General features: G+C 49.5%; 1 protein-coding gene across 1 annotated transcript in view; it reads left to right on the forward strand.

Moving 5' to 3' along the window:
- The window catches only part of SPTBN4 (spectrin beta, non-erythrocytic 4), a 77,228-nt gene that overhangs the window by 46,191 nt on the left and 10,317 nt on the right, over nt 1-20,720 (forward strand). The window contains exons 20-26 of the mRNA XM_055552315.1: nt 12,113-12,337; nt 13,238-13,327; nt 15,613-15,891; nt 15,994-16,124; nt 17,001-17,205; nt 18,217-18,597; nt 19,870-20,114. Of these exons, the coding sequence (XP_055408290.1) occupies nt 12,113-12,337; nt 13,238-13,327; nt 15,613-15,891; nt 15,994-16,124; nt 17,001-17,205; nt 18,217-18,597; nt 19,870-20,114 (1,556 nt within the window). The remainder of the gene's footprint in view (nt 1-12,112; nt 12,338-13,237; nt 13,328-15,612; nt 15,892-15,993; nt 16,125-17,000; nt 17,206-18,216; nt 18,598-19,869; nt 20,115-20,720) is intronic.

Raw genomic sequence — 20,720 nt, forward strand, 5'->3', positions numbered from 1 at the left:
ACCACCAGTGAAAGTGAAAGTCACTCAGTCATGTCCAACTCTTTGCAACCCCATGGACTGTCGCCTGCCAGGCTCCTCTGTCCATGGAATTCTTCAGGCCAGAATACTGGAGTGGGTAACTGTTCCCTTCTCCAGGAGATCTTCCTGACCCAGGAATCAAATCAGGGTCTCCTGCATTGCAGGCAGGTTCTTTACCAGCTGAGCTAAGTCCCTAAGACTGAGACATATTTAAATGATTGGTTTGTTTTAAAACAACAGTAAGGAATCAGTCAATCACATATTATCCCCAAAGCATTCTTTTTCGAAGAATAGCTATAATTTCTAAAACAGTGGAGGCAGAAGGGTGGCTTCATTCTCAGTGTTACAGCCTCCTTTCATGCCTGGCTTAAAAGAGCACTGGAGGGACTTCTCTGGCGGTCCAGTGGCTCTCTGCTTCCACTGCAGGGGGCATAGGTTTGATCCCTGGGTGGAGAACTAAGATCTTGCATGCCATGAAAAAAGTACTGGATTCTCACTGCTTCTGCATTCCATCTCTTCCAATAGCACAGGCCCTACAGTCCCTGCAGAACCCTGCTGTGCACCTGGGAGAGAATGAGAGAGGCAAATAACACCTTAAGTATTTTTTAAAAAAATAATAGTTGTAACCTAGGGACTTCCCTGGTGGTCCAGTGGCTAAGACTTCATGCTCCCAATGCAGGGGGCCTGGGTTCCATCCCTGGTCAGGGAACTAGATCCCACATGCTGTAACTAAGAGTTTGCATGCCACAATTAGAGATTCTGCGTGCCGTAATGAAGACTGAAGATCCCACGTGTCGCGACTAAGACCTGGTGCAGCCAAATAAACAAATATTTTTTTAAAATAGTTGAAACCTTGCAGACGCCTTGAAAAGATCTTGGGAATCCCCAAGAGTTCCCAGACCACACTTTGAGAACCACTGATCTGCGCTCTGTGCCCACCACAGATAACCCATCCCTCCTCTCCAGCAGCCCTACAAGGAGGGGCCGTGGCCATCCTCACTGGACATGTGAGGAGACCACAGCACAGGAAAGGTCTGTGGCTCTCCCACAGTCACACAGCCACACAGTGGCCATTCAGGGCCACATTTAGTTCCCAGTCGCCTTCCTCCCTCGATACTCCCAGACCACAGTGGGGGGGTGACCCCCTCACTGGTCTCTGAAAAATCCATCACTACCTGAGGTCCACACAGTGTTGGCTGGGTAGGCAGTGGGCAGGCGGCGATGGCCTGGCCTCAGGTCTGCTCTGAGATCTCCCAGAGTACTAGCAGAGACAAGTGGTGGCCTGGATGGTCAGACAGAAGAGAGAGCAAGAAGCACAAGCAGCCAGGGGCCAAGCGATGAACATTTGGGCAGGGGAGGCAGGTAGGCCTGGGTTCAAATCCCAGCCTAAGTGTAGTCCTGCTCTGAGCCTGTCATCCCATCTCTGCCTTAACACAGGCCTCCCAGGGCCCCAAGTGAAAGTTGTGCACCAGGGTGTGGTGAGTTCCCAACAAATGGGGATCTGTGACTGTCGGGGTCCCAACCGGAAACAGAAGGCACACTCCGCTGAGGCCAGCAGCAGGGAGCCTTCACTTCTAGGGGGGAGGGAGAGGGGGGCATGGAGTCTCCAGACAAGAGCAGGGGCCCTTAGTCAAGAATGGCTACAGGGGCTTCCCAGGTGGCACAGGTTCGATCCCTGATCCAGGAAGATTCCACGTGCTGAGGAGCAGCTCAGCCTGTGTGCCACAACTGTTGATCCTGTGCTCTGGAGCCCAGGAGCTGCGACTACTGAAGCCTGTGCACCCACCTAGAGAATAGCCCCTGCTCACCACAACTATAGAAAAGCCCATATAGCAGTGAAAACCTGGCACAGCCGAAAATAAAGATCAATAAAATTTTATATATATATTATATATATATATGAATGACTACAAAAAAATAAAAAATAAAAAACACACACAAAATGGCTGCTGCTGCAGGGAGGAGCTGGGAAATAATACATCTACCCCCCGCCCCTTAGTTTTGAAATTCATTTTTTTCTTTTTTTGGCCATGCTGCAGGGCATGTCAGATCTTAGTTCCCCGACCAGGGATCGAAGCCTCGCCCCTTGCAGTGGAAGCACAGAATCTTAACCTCTACTGATTTTGAAATTCTTAACATGTGAATCAAAGGACCTGCATTTTAATTTTTCACTGGGCCCTGCAAATTACGTATCTGGTCCTAAGCCCAGCCCAGCTGGAAGCCAGAAGGCAGGGGAGCCAATTGCTGTGATCCTTACAGGGCACCACCCACCCAGGGCACAGAGCAGGATGGAGAAGCTTAGACTGTGGTCAGGAGGGGCAAACCAAGACCTCCAGCACAGTAACAACTACAGCTAGGATTATTCATTGTCTTACAATGTTGGCTAACTCTTTCCAGCAGCTTATTGCAGTGGATAAAAGCACAGACTCAGCACTCGGCGGTATGGGTTTGAGTCAGAGCTCTGCCACTCACTAGGTGTATGATGTTAGGTGCATGGCTTGACCTCTGGTCTGAGCCTCTGGTGCCTCTTCTGTCCAATGGAGAGGACCCTAATACTAAGCCACTCGGTGACAACAGGGCTATGAGAGGCAGTACATGCCAAGGTCAAGGCCGTGTATACTGGAATCTGGCTGCCTGGGGTCAAGCCCAGCTCTGTGATTTATTAAGTGCGTGATCTGGCGTTATTTCTCTGTGCATCAGTTTCTTCTTCAGTAAAATGGACATAATAATATTAGCAACTTCATGTGAACAATGTACAGATTAAAAAATGATGTAGTTTCAGAATTGCTGACCCAGCAAATATAAGAGACAATACTTGTTTACAGGTTTTAAATTTTTAATTGTCTCCAACCAAAGGGTACATCATTACTGTACTGTGTTAGAAAGTTGGGTTATTTCTCTGTCTTCCATAGATGATGTTGACTATGTGAAATAGTTGTTTCATTTGTTTCTGATTATAGTCCATTTTGGCATTTCCCCCCTCCCCCATCCATGTAGCTTTTTAAAAATGTATTTGGCAGGGGTCCAGCGAGCGGGGGTTACTTCCTGGTGGTCCAGGAGCTAGGATTCCAGGCTGTCATTGCCGAGGGCCTGGGTTCAATCCCTGGTCGGGGAACTAAGATCTCACAAGCCCGGCAGTACATCCAAAAAAGAAAATTCAGTTAGAAAAATAATGTCTTTGGATGGGGACGTACTATATGAAACATTAATATAGTGTGAGAAGTTAGGGGCATTTGCAGTTCACCCGGTTGTGACAGATAGCTTGCCTAAGTCCTGATGCCGTTTGATGCATTAAACGAGAACTCCTTTTCCCAGCCATACTTGCCAGCACTTGGTGTTGTCAGACTTTCTAGATTTTTCCCCAGTCTGGGGGATGGGAAGCATTTCTCACTGTGGGATTTGCATTTGCAATTAGAAGGGGCAACTGACACCCTCGAGCACACCCGTCTCCCTTTCTGGCCATTTAGGTTTCAGAGGGAGGGTTTGGGGCCCCGGGTTTGGGGCCCCCTGCCCTGGACAAGTGAGGACTTGGCTTGACCCTCCACAGGGCGGTGGGTTCACAGGGCGGCAGGTTCAGCCCCCCACACCCTAGAGAGCGTGATGTGGGGTCCCCATCGTTTAAGGGAGAAACAGATCTGGCGGGGATGAGGGCCTGGCTGGGAGGGTCACATGGCGATGAGCAGGCTCCAGCGCGGGACTCCTGGGCCCTTTCTCCAGCAGAGGGCGCCCGAGGCGGGGAGTGACTCAGTGGGTCGAGGCCCCCAGACGGAGTCCAGCTGGGCCTCAGGAGCTGCCCCTGGGGGAGGGAACTCCCGTGGCCCCAGCGGTCAGCAGGGATCCCGCCTGAGATCCCAGACACTGGGCTTGTGCAGGAGGGAGGGGGGCGGTCCAATGGGGCACATTTCCCGGCTGCCCCACCCCTCAGGGCACCCGATCCGGCTGGGCTGGGGGAGGTAGGGCCCCCGAGTCCGAGGGGCGTGGATACGTGAGTTCTGTCTCCCCTTTCTGCCTCGCTCTGGGCCTGTCTCCCAGCCTTGCTCCCTCAGTTCCTCCTTGTCTCCGTTTCTCTTAGTTTTTTCCCTTCTCCTCTGTCTCTTTCTCACCTGTCTTTCTCTGCATCTCCATCTTGCTCTCTCTTCACTTCCGTTCCCCTTCTCTGCCCCTCTCCCTTGACCTCTCCTCCTCCCTGCGTCCTCCTCGCGTCCTTCCGTGTCCCTCCATCCCAGCCTCTGCAGCAGCCTTTCTGGAACTCCAGTTCCCAGGTTAAGGCCACACGACACCCTCCCCCCAGTCCTCCTTTGGGGCCTCCTCCAACTGTCCTTCCCAACTGAGGGGCCATATGGTGGAGTCCCAAGCCCCTGCTTTCCCAGTCCCCAGGGGCCAGGCCAGCTGGTCTGGCTCAGCCTCGGGCTCTCGCTCCAGGAGGGAAGGGGGGAGCTGGTCTCCTGCCATCTGAGGGGGACCAGCCAGGGGAAAAGGCACTGGAAGCTTTGCAGCTGCTGGGCTGAGTCCCCAGAGACTCCTTACCCACCCCACCCTGAGCCAGAAAACACTCTGGCCAAGGAAACACCCTCTTTAACCGAGAGGGATAGGGTGGGGAGGGAGGTGGGAGGAGGGTTTAGGATCGGGGGGTGGGGGGGGGGGACAGACATATGTATACCTGTGGCTGATTCATGTTGATGTCTGGCAAAAAACATCACAATATTGTAATTATCCTCCAATTAAAATAAATTAATTGAAAAAAGAAAGAAAACACCCTCTTTGCCCCTTTTCAGACTTTGTCCCACATTTCTTCATCTAGCTCAGCATGGCCCAGAGTCAGGAGCCACACCGTCCAGGGTTTGAACCCCCATTCTAATACTGTGTGACTGCAGGTGACTAACCCCGCCTTTCTGGACCTCATCATCCCGGATTGCAGCGAAGGAGAGTGACCGAGAGCCATGAGGGTTTTGTGGTCACCTGGCCCTGGCTTCAAATTCTGGTCCTGGAAGTTTTCACTCTAGACCAGGCACTGATCTTCTCTGAGTCTCAGTTTCCCCATTTGGAGTACGGGAAGGCAGCAGGTAGGGCTTCCCTGATAGCTCTGTTGGTCAAGAATCTGCCTGCAATGCAGGAGATTCGGGTTTGATTCCTGGGTCGGAAAGACCCATTGGAGAAGGGATAGGCTACCCACTCCAGTGGGAAGTCCAAGAGGACTTCCCTTGTGGCTCAGCTGGTGAAGAATCCTCCTGCAATCCGGGAGACCTGAGTTCGATCCCTGGGTTGGGAAGATCCCCTGGAGAAGGGAAAGACTACCCACTCCAGTATTCAGGCCTGGAGAATTCCATGGACTGTATAGTCCATGTGGTCGCAAAGAGTCAGACACGACTGAGTGACTGTCACTTTCACTTTCAAGGCAGCAGGTGGGTCTGAGCAGCAATCAGGTTGTTATGGGGAATCTGGGTTTGCGTGTCACCAGGTGGCAAAGCACCTAAGGTTCTTTTGTAAATAGGTGCCTCTGTGTTTTGTTGATTTGGTTTGGTTTTTACCTTGAATTTGAATGTCTTTTTAAAAATGAGATATTCCATACCACAAAATGCACTTTTTAAAAGTGTATAGTTCAGTGGTTGTTAGTGTATTTGCAAAGTCGAGCAACTCTCACCATTAATTCCAACACAGTTTCATCACCCTGAGGAGAAACCCTGCGGGGCTTCCCAGGTGGCTCAGTGGCATAAATCTGCCTGCCAATGCAGGAGACTCGAGATGCGGGATGGATCCTTGGGTCGGGAAGGTCCCCTGGAGGAGGAAATGGCAACCCACTCCAGTATTCTTGCTTGGGAAATCCCAGGGACAGAGGAGCCTGGTGGGCTACAGTCCATAGAGTCACAAAAGAGTTGGACATGACCAAGCGATTGAGCACACAACGAGAAACCCCATCCTTACTCACTCTCTCTACTAGTCTGCTTTCTCTCTCTACACATTTGCCCATTTTAGACAGTTCGTATAAATGGAATCATACAATATATGGCTCTCTTTGTTTTCTGGCTTTTCACTTGAAGTTTTCAAGAGTCATCCATGTCATTCCTTTGGTTGTAACATTTCAAGCTGGTTTAATTTTTTTTTTAATGTTAACCTTTAATACCAAGAGAAGGAGAAGAACATGGTGACCAATCCAACAAACAAAAGCAACACACATTTATGGAGACTTACTTTGTGCCAGGCATGGAGCCAGGAGCTGGGCTCCAGCTGTGAGCAATACGAACATCCCCATCTTCCCTGACCTCATGGGCTGTTGTGAGGATTAACTTAATTCATTCTTGTCAAGTGCTGAGAGCAAACATGGTTGTGTTACCCATTATTGCTGTTGTGGTAAGAAGTTCAAACGGAAGGGTATGATGTGAAAAGTAAAAAACCTTTCTCCTCCACATGCAAGTCCCCCTCCCCAGGGGTGTAAGTGCTCTCAACTGTTTCTTCTCTATCCTTCTAGAAATATTCCATGCATACTCCCACACGTACACATGACATACAGACCACAGTGAAGCTTGCCTTTTCCCTTGGCCGAACACCCTAGGCGTCCCTCCTTGTAGGACATACCCAGTCCTTTTAAACTGTTGCATGATACTCCAGGGGATAGTTTGACAATGTCATTGACCAGCCTTCTGTTGAGAAACCTTTAAGGCCGTTTCTGAACTTCTGCTAGTATAAATAATGTCACAACGGACATCCCTGTCTGTGTGTATTTAAGCCTGTGTACAAATATTTTAGAATTAATCCTCGGGACTTCCCTGGTGGTCCAGTGGCTAAGACTCCATGCTCCCAATGCAGGGCGCCTGGGCTCAGTCCCTGCTCAGGGAGCTAGATCCTGCATGCCACAACTAAAGATCCTACATGCCAAAAAGTAAAGATCTCGCATGCTGCAAGTGAGACACAGCACAGCCAGATAAAGATGTACATATTTACCACTGAACCACCTGGGCAGCCCCCCTTCAGTGTTTAGGAAAATGCAAATTAAAATAACTACAATACAGTATCTCTCACTCCTCAGATTAGCAGAGATAAAAAGCTTGCAAATACCTAATGATGGTGGCCATGTGGGGAGATGGATGGTTTTATATATACACGTTTATATTATATATGTATATAAATATATATTCTTTTCTTATATATGTATATTTATAGTGTATTATAAGAAATATATATTAGAAAATAATTCTCAAAGTAAAATTTTGGTACCAGAAGATTTATGCATTAAACTTTTCCCCTCATTTCTTTGCTTCTTTCCCTTTTTTTTGGCCACGCAGCTTACAAGATCTTAGTTCCCCAACCTATGCCTTCTACAGTGAAAACGAAGAGTCCTAACCATTGGACCTCCAGTGAATTCTCTAAACATTTTGATAAATATTACCAAATAGCCTCCTAAAAAGGCAGTGGACACACTTGCAGAGTGACAGCCATCCGTCTCCCCACGTGGCCACCTTCAACAGCTGTTAGCAAGCCTTTTATCTCTGCTAACCTGAGAATCAAAAGATAATTGGTTTGTGTTATGTTAATTTGCATTTTCCTAAACATTGAAGGGGGGACTTCCTAGGTGGCTCAGTGGTAAAGAATCCTCCTGCCAATGCAGGAGACACAGGTTCAATCCCTGGGTCGGGAAGATCCCCTGGTGAAGGAAACGGCAACCCACTCCGCTATTCTTGCCTGGAAAATTCCATGGACAGAGGAGCCTGGTGGGCTATAGTCCTTGGGGTGGCAAAGAGTCATACACGATTGAGTGACTAAACGATAAGACACTTAAGGAGCCTGAACATCTTTTCACATGTTTAATGACCAGGTACTTCTGTATCCTTTGCCCATGTTTATAAGAAAGGTTACATATTAAATAGGTGTTTGAAATACTTGGCATTTTTCTAGAAGTAGAAACAGAGCAGTCCCTGGAATAATTCCATCTCAGGCCACATGGCCACTTGCTCCAGAGGGATGAAGGGGTTTTCATTTCATGGGGAACTGGAACTTACAATCTTAATATTTCAGACTATATTCACAAGTGTCCTCAATTCTAATGTGTTTTTATTTTCTACATATCACTGCAATGATTTTCTTAATAAAAAAGTTTGGGGAATGACTATTTCATTTTTCTTTGATTTCTACCACTCGTGTGTCTAAAAAATTTCCATTGGACATGACTTTGATTTGTCATTTTATCCATTTTTCTGACTCCTACAGATTGTGAACTGTATCAACTGAGACTCTTTGAGATGCAGTTCCTAGGACTTAGGCTAAAAGGAGCTGGAAGTTGTTGGCTCATATAGCTGGAAGAACCAGGGGTGGGAGCTTGGGGTAGGAGCTTGGGGCATGGCTGGATGGGCCCCACAAATTCTGTCCTTTGAAGTTTCTCTTTGTTTCTGCACCCTGCTTTCCTCTGTGTTGGCCTTATCATTGGGGAACCTGTTCTCTCTTGGTGGCAAAATTGTCCCTATTATCCCAGGCCTGTGTTCTTCCAGCTTTAGAAACAGGTTGAGAAGGAGACCACCCCTTTTCAGCTCACATGCTTTTCCAGAAAAAGTGTGAAGAGTTTTCATTAGCTGATCTTAGGTCACATGCCATCTCTTACCCAATCCTTGTGGCCAGGGTGATTCAGTGTTCTTCTTGGCCAGGCCTGAGTCACATGGCCATTCTTGGACTGATGGGTTTCATCAGCCCCTCAGGAAGCTGAAAGAGTTTTCATTGGCCCAGCTTATGTAATAAGACCATCCTTGATCAATCCTTGTGGCCACAGTGGTTTCTGTGTTTTGATTGGCCAGGTTTGGATCATGTGGCCCTCTTTGGCCCTCTAGGTTTCAGTAGAAGACCGCTCAAAAAACGCAGTTTCTCTGGTGGCTCAGCAGTAAAGAATCTGCCTGCCAATGCCAGAGAACTAAGAGATGCAGGTTTGATCCCTGGGTAGGGAAGATCCCCTGGAGAAGGAAATGGCAGCCCACTCCAGTATTCTTGCCTGGGAAATTCCATGGGACAGAGGAGCCTGGAGGGCTACCGTCCTTGGGGTCACAAAGAGTTGGGCTGGAGTTAGCTACTACACAACAAGAAGTTCAGGATCTGAGAGTGGGATTTGAGGTGCTAGGAAAGAAAGGACCAATTTTGGGCAGGCAAAAGCAACGGGCTCTGCACTTCAGAACCTTGCAACAAAAGTCTTGACTTTGTTCTTAATATTCCAGCTTTGGGTTGCAGTCTTTTGCTTTAATCTGTTACCACTTAATTTCATTCCTGTTATTTTGTTTTCTATATTTCCCCCATCTGTTTAGAATCACACAAGTAATACATAAATATATTCTTTTGTTAAAAGCTACTGTTATCTTAGAGATCTGTAGTAAAACATAAAGTCTCCCTTCAACTTGCCTCTGGATCCCACACTCCAAAGAGAACTTCAATTATTATTTGGTATGCATCCTTCTAGACCTCTCTTTATGTGTTAATAGAGGTACCTACATGGATTATTAATGGTTTTAATTTCTTCATGCTTCAATTCTTTTTTAATTAATTTATTTATTGGCTGCACTGGATTTTCATTACTGTGAGTGGGGCGGGGGGCGGGGGGTGCTATTCCTGTTGCAGAGCATGGGTTCTAAGGGGCTCTGGCTTCAGCAGTTGCAGCACATGGCTCAGTACTTGTGACGCATGGGCTTCATTGCCCCTCAGGATGTGGAGTCAAACCCATGTCCCCTGCATTGGCAGGCAGATTCTTAACCACTGGACCACCAGAGAAGTCCTAATTGAAATTCTTGAATAAATAAATATAATGATTCAGACATCAAAAACTGTATTAAAAAATCCTTTGTGAAAAATCTCTCCTTCATCCCTGTCCCCATTCACTAAATTCTCATGCCCCCAGTAGGTACCATCTGTGATTAATTTCTTCTTTATTCCAGGGAAGTTTTATGCATGTGCAATTCACTGCAAGTATCTATTCATAAGTACAAATATCTATTCATAAGTATGTTCTAATTTTTTTCCCTCTTAACAGTAAGTCTTGGATATTATTCCATATTGATGTGGATTTGTTTAATCATTTCACTCTTGATGGACATGGAGGTTAGTTTTCCCATTTTTTCCCCCATTATAAACTCTGCTCTGATGAGATCTTTATTTATTTATTTGGCTGTGTTGGGTCTTAATTGTGTCACGTGGGATCTTTGTTACACCATGTGGGATCTCTTCTTTCGGCTCAAGGGCTGTCTAGTGGTGGCATGAGGACTTAGTTGCACTTGGGATCTTAGTTCCCCAATCAGGGACTGAACCATGTCTGCTACCTTGCAAGGTAGATTCTTAACCACTGGACCACCAGGGAAGTCCCCATGATGAGATCTCTGGACAAACATCTCTTCTATGATGAAAATCCTTGGACGAACATCTTTGTGCATACATGCCACTGTTTCTTTAAATACATTCCTGGAAGTGCAAGTGCTGGTCAAAGCATTTTGACACGTACTGCATTTTGATAATACCTGCCAAACTGCCTTCCAAAAAGGCTCTTACTAATTTACACCACCACTGACAGAGGCTGAGTGTGTCCGTCTCCCTATATTTTTGCCAACACTAGATATTATCCATCTTTCACAATTTTGCCAATCTGATAAATAGAAAAGAATACCTTGTTTTCATATGTATTATCCCAATGATTAGATTGGGCATCATTTCCTGTGCTCATTTTTTCTTCTTTGTGTTGCCTGTTCACATCTGTTGCCCATTTCTCTTTCGGGCAATCTCTCTTTGCTGATGTCATTCATTTGTGCATTGGACAAACCACAGTGGAAGGTCTATTACATGCCAGACATGGTTCTAGACACAGGGGAATACATAGGTGAAGAGAGACACAGCCTCTGCCCTCATGAAGCTTATAGTCTAGAGGCAGACCAATAAAACAGAAGCCTCGTGAGTAAAGACAGTTATCTGATAGTGTTTAAGTGCCGAGGAGACAAAGGCAGCAGGATAAAAGGGAATTCTTTTACTGTTAAAGAAACTAGTTCCTTGCTCTAACACATATTAAATGTTTTTCCAGTTTGTCATTTGCCTTCAAATCTAGAAACTTTGGTTGACACAAAACTATTCTTTGTGGCCAAGTTTATAAATCTTTCCCTTTACAGTTTATATGCTTGGAAACATTTTCTCCATCCCAAGATTGTAAAAACATTTGCCCAGATTTTCTTGGTATGCCTTATGGATTTACTTATTCCACTTAAGTTTTTAATCCATCTGGAATTGTTTTCAGCATAAACAGTGAGGAAGGGATCCAGTGAAATTGGTCAGCAACTTGGCCCATGACCATTCATTGAATAATCCATCTCCTTGGAGGTTGGAAATGGCATCTGTAAACTATATGAATTCTCCTGTGTATTTGGGTCTGCTTTTGTACTTTCTGTCTCTCCCTGTGGGCCATCAACCATTTAAATCACTATAGCTTGTATTTATTTTTATTTATAATTATTTATATTTATTTATAATTATTATTTATTTATTTATTTGGTTTCTCCAGGTGTTAGTTGTACATGTGGGATCTTTATTTGTGGCATGTTGACTCTTGAGTTGCGGCATGTGGGATCTAGTTCCCTGACCAGGGATTGAACCCTGGCCCCCTGCATTGGGAGATTGGAGGCTTAGCCACTGGACCACCAGGAAAGTCCCTGTATTTATTTTTTATATTTGAAAAGATTGACTCTTTGGACAAATTACCTAACTTTTCTGGGCCTCAGTTTGCTCCTCTATAAAACAGGGATACCACCAACCTTGAAGGGTTTTTGTGAGAACTGATGGGCTGCTTTAGTCCAGGGACTCAGGCAAGCCTCATTGAAAAGGTAATAAGTAGTTGAACTGAAATCTGATTGACAGGGAAGAGCATATCTGGCAGAGGAAATAGGAACAGAAGAGGCCCTGAGTTGGGAACTAGCTTAGTGGGTTGCAGGGATCAGAGAGGAGGACAGCGCTTCTGGAAGGAACTGAGCAAGGGGAGAGTGGAATAGTGGGCCTCGACCAGGGGGTTGGCTGTCATCATAAAGGAACTGGGGAGACACAGCGGGATCGGGAGGGAGGCCGGGGCCTGCTGACCCTGCCCTTCTCCCTTCAGTCGATGGAGTCGCAGGTGGAGGAGTGGTACCGCGAGGTGGGGGAGTTGCAGGCGCAGACGGCGGCGCTGCCCCTGGAGCCGGCGAGCAAGGAGCTGGTGGGCGAGCGGCAGAACGCGGTGGGCGAGCGCCTGGTGCGCCTGCTCGAGCCGCTGCAGGAGCGCCGCCGCCTGCTGCTCGCCTCCAAGGAGCTGCACCAGGTGGCGCACGACCTGGAGGACGAGCTGGTGAGGATCGGCGCGGGGATCTGGGGCGGGGCCCGGATGAGAGGAGGGGCATGCGAAGATGGGGCGGGGGTCAGCGGGCAAAGGGGGTGGAGACTGGGATGGTGGCGGGGACACGGCTCTTAGGAGGGTTCAAAGGTGGAGATGGCGGAGGGATCTATCCACTAACACACCGATAGACTCCGTCATTTGATCCTTAAGTTTTTCATTTACTCGCGCTCATTCATTCATTCACTCTCGCATTTCATTAACACTTTTGTCTCGTTGATTTATTCATGAAGTCATTGATTTATTCATCCCCTCATCCTTTATTCCTTCCTTCACGCATTTATTTTTCATTTATCACTCATCCATTCAGTTCCTCATTCAGTCATTCACTAATTTGCTCATTCACTTGATCGTTCTGGGTCCCTTCTTATATTACGCTAGGGTCGCAGGAGTGACCACAGCAAATCCCGTTCCTCCAAAGGGGAAAACAGACTTATCCTAAGTCAGGGACAGCTCAAGATGGTTAGGAATGTGATGGGGGAAGCTAGGGGACTGTGGGAGCCCAGAGGAGGCAACTGGCCAAGTTTCGAAGTCAAGAGAGACTTCCCTGGAGGAGGGAATGTCTAAGCTGAGACATCAAACAAGAGCTGAGCCTGCTGACGGGTTGGGAAGGGAATTTTCCAGGAAGCACGACCTGCCTGTGCAAAGGCCAAAGGTAAGCAGGAACCTGACTCAAATGCAGAGAGCCAGTTAGAGCATGTCCAGAGAGCAAGTGGAAGACGTGAGCAGGCGTTTAGTTGAGGGAGGCCCTTGGTTGCTATGGAGGCTTGGATGCTTGCAGTTTAGTTGAGATGGAGGGGTCCTTGCCCTGCTCCCTGTGTCCTTCCCTTGACCTGTTCCCTGATTCCTTTCCAGGCATGGGTCCAGGAGCGACTGCCACTGGCCATGCAGACAGAGCGAGGCAGTGGTTTGCAGGCCGTCCAGCAGTACATCAAAAAGAACCAGGTGAGCAGAGCCAGGACAAGGGAGTGGGTTTGGACACATTTGGATACAAATGACAGAAAACGCTCAAGGTGGTTAAAGCTGAAGAGGAGAATTTATAAACTCTTGTAATTGAGGAGATCTGTGAACAGCAGATACAGATGTGTCCAGGTGCTTCCAAGAGGTCATGAATCTCTCATTTCCATTTTTTTTCTTCCTATTAGCTTTTTTCTCAGGCCAGCTCACCTCTCCTGCTGGTAAAAGAACTCTCAACAGATTCAAGTTTACATCCCACAAGGAAAACTAAAGAGACTGTCTCTCAGTAATTTCAGTAGTAGTCCCAGGCATAACTCTTTTTAGCTCAACTTGAGTCACATGTCCACTCTGGACTAACTGTGATGGCCAGGGATTTAGACTGCTCTGAATGGCCTGGTCTGTGCTGAGGGTTCAGCCTTGGAACCTGCAGGTGAGATCAGCCTTAATTATCTGGGCTGAGATGGAGGCAAGGCGGTTCCCCAAAAGAAAATCAGGGTCCTGTGACTGGAAGTAAGGAAAATGGCTATCGGGCCATGAAAAAAGAAAACAACAGACAAATAAGAACTCCAGGGACTTTTCTGGTGGTCTGATGGTTAAGACTCCATGCTTCCACTGCAGGGGTCATGGGTTTGATCCCTGGCCAGGGAACTAAGGTACTGCATGCAGTGCAGCTGGAAAATAATAATATAGTAGTAATAATAATAATGATAATACATTGATTAAAGACTAGACTAGCCAACCAGACTCCTCTGTCCATGGGATTTTCCAGGCAATAGTACTGGAGTGGATTGCCGTTTCCTTCTCCAAGGGATCTTCCCAATCCAGGGCTCGAACCCGGGTCTCCCACATTGTAGACAGACGCTTTACTGTCTGAGCCACCAGGGAAGTCCTGATTAAAGACTTACTATGTACCAAATACTGTCCTAGAGGGTTATGTCAGATATTTAATCTCTGCAATAACCCTATGATGTAGGTATTGTCATTACCTCCTTTTATAAATAAATAAATAAATATATATATATATATAGTTTGGGAGAACAGGGCACTGAAGAATGGTGGGGAGGTGGGCACACAAATTATTTTGGAAAGATTCATGATCATGCTCTACTAGGTGAAGTTCTTTAAGAGGCTGGGGGTTTTCTACGATTTTGTTTTTCTGTCTTGATGAAAATACTGCTGGTGGTGGACCGCGCTAGGAACAAACAAAACTGGCCCATCATTTTCACAGTTGAGGAAATCAGTCAAGTGTATTTAATATTTAAAATTGGAGATGCTCGAGCTGTGTGTGTGAGAGATTGCAAGATACCCAGGGGCTGTGAAACAAATAATAGCAGCTAGTGTTGATTGAGCACCTGCTGCAGGCCAGGCACAGCCGTCAGCGTGCCACGGCACCGCAGCCCTACAAGGCAAACATTAGGCGGCCGCCGCTAGCCACGTGCCTTTGGCAATTTCTTCAACATCCCTGTGCCTCAGTTTCCCCATCTGTAAAATGAGAATGATGCTTGGCTCCTGGAGTTGGAGTGAGGACTAAATGAGCGGCTACAGGGACTTCCCTGGTGGTCCAGTGGTCAGGACACTGCCCTTCCACTGCAGGGGGCACAGGTTCCATCCCTGGTTGGGGAACTAAGGTCCCACAGGCCACACAGTGTGGCAAAAAGAAAAAGAAAGTGACTACATTATGCAAAGCCCTTATTTAGCAAAGTGCCTGGCAGGCACTGGGTGTTAACTGTTGTTATCGTGTTATTATTTAATATCTCCATTTACCAGTTGGGAAAACAGAGGCAAAGGAGAGGTTAGCTAAAGAACTCAGCAAGTACGGAGCTGGGTGAGAGAACCTTCTGGGGGTGATGGAAGTATTCTGTATCCCTATCTGGGTACACAGGTGTAACAATGTGTAAAATGTGTCCAGCTGTATTCCTAAGATGTGTGCAGTGCACTGTAGGTAAATTACAGCCCAACCTGTGTTGAGGCCTGTGTCGGGATCATTAGGCGGGCATCATGGTCACCAGGGATCTTGTTTGAAAGCAGAGTCCCTGGATCCAGCTTCTTGTGTTCAGATCCTGTCAGCCCTTACTGGCTGCTTGTTCTAACGCACTTCACCTCTGCGGCCTATTTTCCCACCTGCAACAATGGGAGGATGAGTGAGGAGGAATCGCGACATGTGGTATCCGGCTCGTCGCCAGCGATCTGCGGCTGTTTGTCTCTCTCTGCTGGGCGGTGCCAGTCGTGCAGGCGCCGAGCCTCTGAACGCCCCTCTCCTCTCCCACTCGCAGGGCCTGCGGCGGGAGATCCAGGCGCACGGGCCGCGCCTGGAGGAGGTGCTGGAGCGCGCGGGCGCCCTGGCGTCGCTGCGCAGCCCCGAGGCTGAGGCCGTGCGCCGCGGCCAGGAGCAGCTGCAGGGCGCCTGGGCCGGGCTGCGGGAGGCGGCCGAGCGGCGGCAGCAGGTGCTCGACGCCGCCTTCCAGGTGGAACAGTACTACTTCGACGTGGCCGAGGTGGAGGCGTGGCTGGGCGAGCAGGAGCTGCTCATGATGAGTGAGGACAAGGGCAAGGTGCGCCCGAGCTGGCGGTGCGGGGGGCCGGGGTGGGGGGGCGGTGCGCTGGAGCCCGGGGTCGGCCGCTGCCGCCTCATCGCGGGCGCCGTGTGTCCCCAGGACGAACAGAGCACCCTGCAGCTGCTCAAGAAGCACCTGCAGCTGGAGCAGGGCGTGGAGAACTACGAGGAAAGCATCGCGCAGCTGTCGCGCCAGTGCCGGGCGCTGCTGGAGATGGGGCACCCGGACAGGTGGGCGGGGCCAGTAGGGAATGGTCCGGCAGGATCTGGAGATTCGCGGTTGGAAATTGGGGCAGGGCCAGGACTGGACGTTGGGGTGGGAGGGGTGGGTCCCTCTTGGCCCCGTGCTGGTGCTTTAGGATTTTGGCAAGTGGTTGGGGTCCCCGCATGGAGGAGCGCTGTGCAAGGATGTTTGAACGCGTCGGGCCAGGAGCACTAGGATTTGAGTGTGTGGGAGGAGTTGTCTAGGACTGAGGGGAGAAGAGCGAGCTCAGGGCAGGAAGGGTTCTCTTCCTACCCAGTGTCTGGGCCCCTCTGGGAGGACAGAAAAGCCTGGAGCACAGTGAATGGGTGTGGCCTGAGACCTCCTGGACTGCGAGTCATGTGGCCTCTCTGAGGTTAAGTGTAGGGGCCGCATCTAGGAGGCTTGGCCCAGGGGTGAGATCCGGGACAGAGGCACAGGGCTCGACCTCTGTCCTTCTGAGCCTGGAGATCCTGACTGGAGGTCAGGTGGGTTGGCTGGGGAACCAAGTAAGGGGTCTGGAGTCCCACCGAAGTTGCTAGAAGGGCCAGGTGTGGGACCGCAGCCTGGAAGGCTGGGCGCACGCAAGGGGGTAAGAGGGAATGATGAGCTTATTAAGCTTAGGGAAGCAGAATTTTCCTTGAGCCCTGAAATGCAAGTGCTGAGTTGGCTGCATTCAAGACTTGTAGAAAACAGAGTCCTGCATGAAGGAGTCTCGGGTTGGGGACTCAGTTCTGCCTGAAGGTTCAGAGGAAACACAGTCCTGCTCTGAGGGGGGTGGCAGGGGCTCAGAGCTCTGTCCTGGAAGTCGTTGGGGGGGGGGTGCCATCCCTGCCCTTACCTGTCCCCTCCCTGTCCCCCTTCAGCGAGCAGATCAGCCGGCGGCAGTCTCAGGTGGACCGCCTATACGTGGCGCTCAAGGAGCTGGGCGAGGAACGCCGGGTGGGCCTGGAGCAGCAGTACTGGCTGTACCAGCTCAGTCGCCAGGTGGACGAGCTCGAGCACTGGATCGCAGAGAAGGAGGTGGTGGCTGGCTCCCCTGAGCTCGGCCAGGACTTTGAGCATGTCACGGTGAGCAGCATTAGGAATAAACACGATCCAGGGGCCACTGTGTCTGCTACTAAGGTTCTCCGGCCCTCAGTTTCCCCACCCATAACAGGGCGATTATAATAGCACCACCTCATGGCTCTGTTGAGTCACTGATGGAGTAATAGAATGTAAAGCCGCAGCTCCACCCTTTTTGGCACCAGGGTTCAGTTTCATGAGAGACGACTTTTGCATGGACTAGGGCATGGTTTCATGATGTTTCAAAGTGAAGTCGCTCAGTCGTGTCCGACTCTTTGCGACCCCATGGACTGTAGCCTATCAGGCTCCTCCGTCCATGGGATTTTCCAGGCAAGAGTGCTGGAGTGGATTGCCATTGCCTTCTCCAGGGGATCTTCCCGACCCAGGGATCGAACCCGGGTCTCCCGCATTGCAGGTAGACGCTTTACCGTCTGAGCCACCAGGGAAGCCCCAGGATGTTTCAAGTGCATTACATTTATCGTGTACTTGATTTTTATTGCATCAGATCCACCTCAGATCATCAGGCGTTAGATTCCAGAGGTTGGGGACCCCAAAAAAGCACTTAGGGCAGTACTGAACACCCACAGAGCCTAACACAGTGTTAGTTACTATTCTTGGGGTCTTGTTAGTTGCTCAGTCAGGTCCGACTTTTTATGACCCCATAGACTGTAGCCTGCCAGGCTCCTCCGTCCATGGGATTTCCCAGGCAAGAATACTGGAGTGGATTGCCATCTCCTTCTCTAAGGAGTCTCTGACCCAGGGATTGAACCTGGATCTCCTGCATTGTAGGCAGATTCTTTACCATCTGAGCTACCTTATTTTATTATTATTGTTATTATTACTGTTGCTATTATTGCTACAGAGTGAGTCCTCAATAAGTGTGGGATGTTATATTTTGTTCTGATGATCACCGTTAGTGTTGTTATTCTGCCACAAGATGGTGGGTTGGAGGGGGCTTGTGTCTACGGCACTTTGCCCATGATGGCACATCACCACCCCTCCACTCCCTGGTGGCAGGTGCTACAGGAGAAATTCTCAGAATTCGCCAGCGAGACTGGCACGGCAGGGCGGGAGCGGCTGGCGGCCGTGAACCAGATGGTGGATGAGCTGATCGAGTGTGGCCACACGGCAGCGGCCACCATGGCTGAGTGGAAGGACGGGCTGAATGAGGCCTGGGCTGAGCTGCTGGAGCTTATGGGCACGCGGGCCCAACTGCTGGCTGCCTCTCGGGAGCTGCATAAGTTCTTCAGTGATGCCCGAGAACTCCAAGGACAGATTGAGGAGAAGCGGAGGCGACTGCCTCGTCTGACCACCCCGCCGGAGCCGAGGCCCAGTGCCAGCTCCATGCAGCGGACCTTGCGCGCCTTTGAACATGACCTGCAGCTCCTTGTGTCCCAGGTTGGGGGCTGGTGGCCAGGAGGGGCTGGTGGGAGGGCCTGGCAGTATGGCCAAAGGACGGGGGCAGCAGTGCTGGGAAAAATCAGGCCGCAGACCACATTGAAATTAGACAGTGGAATAGACAGAAAACGGACCACAGAACAGGGAGAAGTTATATGATGGGGCAGGTAGAAAATGGACTGATTGCATGGTGTGCAGAATCAAACAATGACAGGGAAAAAAGGGGGTATAGAGTGCCTGATAGAAATCAGAGTGTTTCCAGTGGAGGTTGGGCAGGGGTTCCCTTGAAAACTGCAAAGTGAATCTTACCCAAAGCCCAATGGAGAGTCTAAAAAGAATTGCAAGGAAGTTGAGAGAAATTTGGCTGCAAAGCAAATAGAAATTAGACCGCAGGTCTCTGATAGAAATCACATGATTTTCCCTGGAGAAATTTGATGGGGTTGGATCTCATGAATGGAAATCAGGGCTAAAAGGAATCAGGGTGGGTTTAATAGGAATTAAGAGGTAGATCTGAGAAACCAAATGAAAATGAAGCTGTGTGCCTCACAGGAAGCAAGCCACAGAACTGAAGGAAATAGAGTTGTAGGTCTAGTGGAAGGTAGAAATTGGACAATTATTTTATATATATGATGTGAAAGACCATGAGAAGTCAAGCAGAGAGATTGAATCTGACACAAATATGATGGTCCTCTGAAAGAAGACAAGTGGCTGAAACCATGGAGAGTGAGCACTGACTCTAACTCACATAGCAGAGCTAGTGGAACTTGGATGGGAGACCTGCTAGTAATTGAATAGCGATTCTGAAGGAAACTGGGTGATAGGGAGTGGCTTGAAACAATTGGACAGCACGTCTAATAGATGTCAGGGTGAGGAAGGGTTTCCTGAAAGAAATTGCATGGGTCTGAAACAAGACAGAGGTGGGCCTGAAAAAGCGAGGTGGCAGCCCCAGTAGAGAGCTCTCAGACTAGAAATCAGATAGTGGGCTGAAAGAAACCTGACGGTAGGTACAAAAGAAGCCAGAATGCAGGTCAGTCACAGAAACATTAGGCAGCAGACATGAGAGAAATACGGTAGTGGGTCGAAAAGAAGTCAGAGAGTGAGAAGGTCAAAAAGAAAGCGGGTAGTGGCTAGGAATGGATCCCACTGGACTCTCAAGGGTGTAGGCTCCTTACTTCTTCAGGCTCTGCACCCAGTCCACAGATGGGAGGTGGGGGAGATGGTGGAGCCTGGATCCCCATGGAGGGCTGGTGCTCGACCCCGTGTCCCCCTCAGGTACGGCAGCTGCAGGAGGGGGCAGCCCAGCTGCGGACGGTGTACGCGGGCGAGCACGCGGAGGCCATCGCCAGCCGGGAGCAGGAGGTGCTGCAAGGCTGGAAGGAGCTGCTGGCAGCCTGCGAGGACGCCCGCCTGCACGTGAGCTCCACGGCCGACGCCCTGCGATTCCACAACCAGGCCCGAGACCTGCTCTCCTGGATGGATGGCATCGCTGGCCAGATTGGGGCAGCTGACAAGCCCAGGTGCCCCTCTTCCCACCTCGGGTTTCCTCCCTGCCTCCGGGCAGCCACTCTCAGCCCCTCCACAGTCCCCTTCCCATAAAAAAAAATCACCATAGCCAATACCTGCGTGGCTCTACTGCCTACCATGCATTGTTCTACAGGCTCCTCATGTGTGCAGACCCCTTGTCACACCTGGCATCGAGCTCAGAGCACAGGGCATCCTTTGCCTCTGTAGGGGTGTCACAGCATGGGATGGATTAAAGCCAGGATAGGGATGGGGAGGTGTATATGGGGCTTGACCTAGTAGGCACTGACTGCTCACATCATGGCTTGATGTGAGTGTGCAGCAGAAGCCTCTCCCTCAGTGGTTGGGAACCAGTGTTCTTCTGTCATCAACCCTGACATGAGTTGCTGGGCCTTCTACATCCAGCTGCAGATGAGGAAAAGAGAGCTGAGGCTACAACCGGAGATTTTAGAGACTAAACCTGCGCTCGCATCCCTTTGGCTCAGTGGTCCAAACCTGTCTGCTAGGGACTCTGGGAAATGTAGTCCAGCAGTGTGTCCAGGAAAACAAGGACGTGGAGAGTAGTGGATACATAGCATTGTCTCTGTGACTGTGAGAACTTG

The sequence above is a fragment of the Bubalus kerabau genome, chromosome 17 (genome assembly GCF_029407905.1).
Source record: "Bubalus kerabau isolate K-KA32 ecotype Philippines breed swamp buffalo chromosome 17, PCC_UOA_SB_1v2, whole genome shotgun sequence".
NCBI lineage: Eukaryota > Metazoa > Chordata > Mammalia > Artiodactyla > Bovidae > Bubalus > Bubalus kerabau.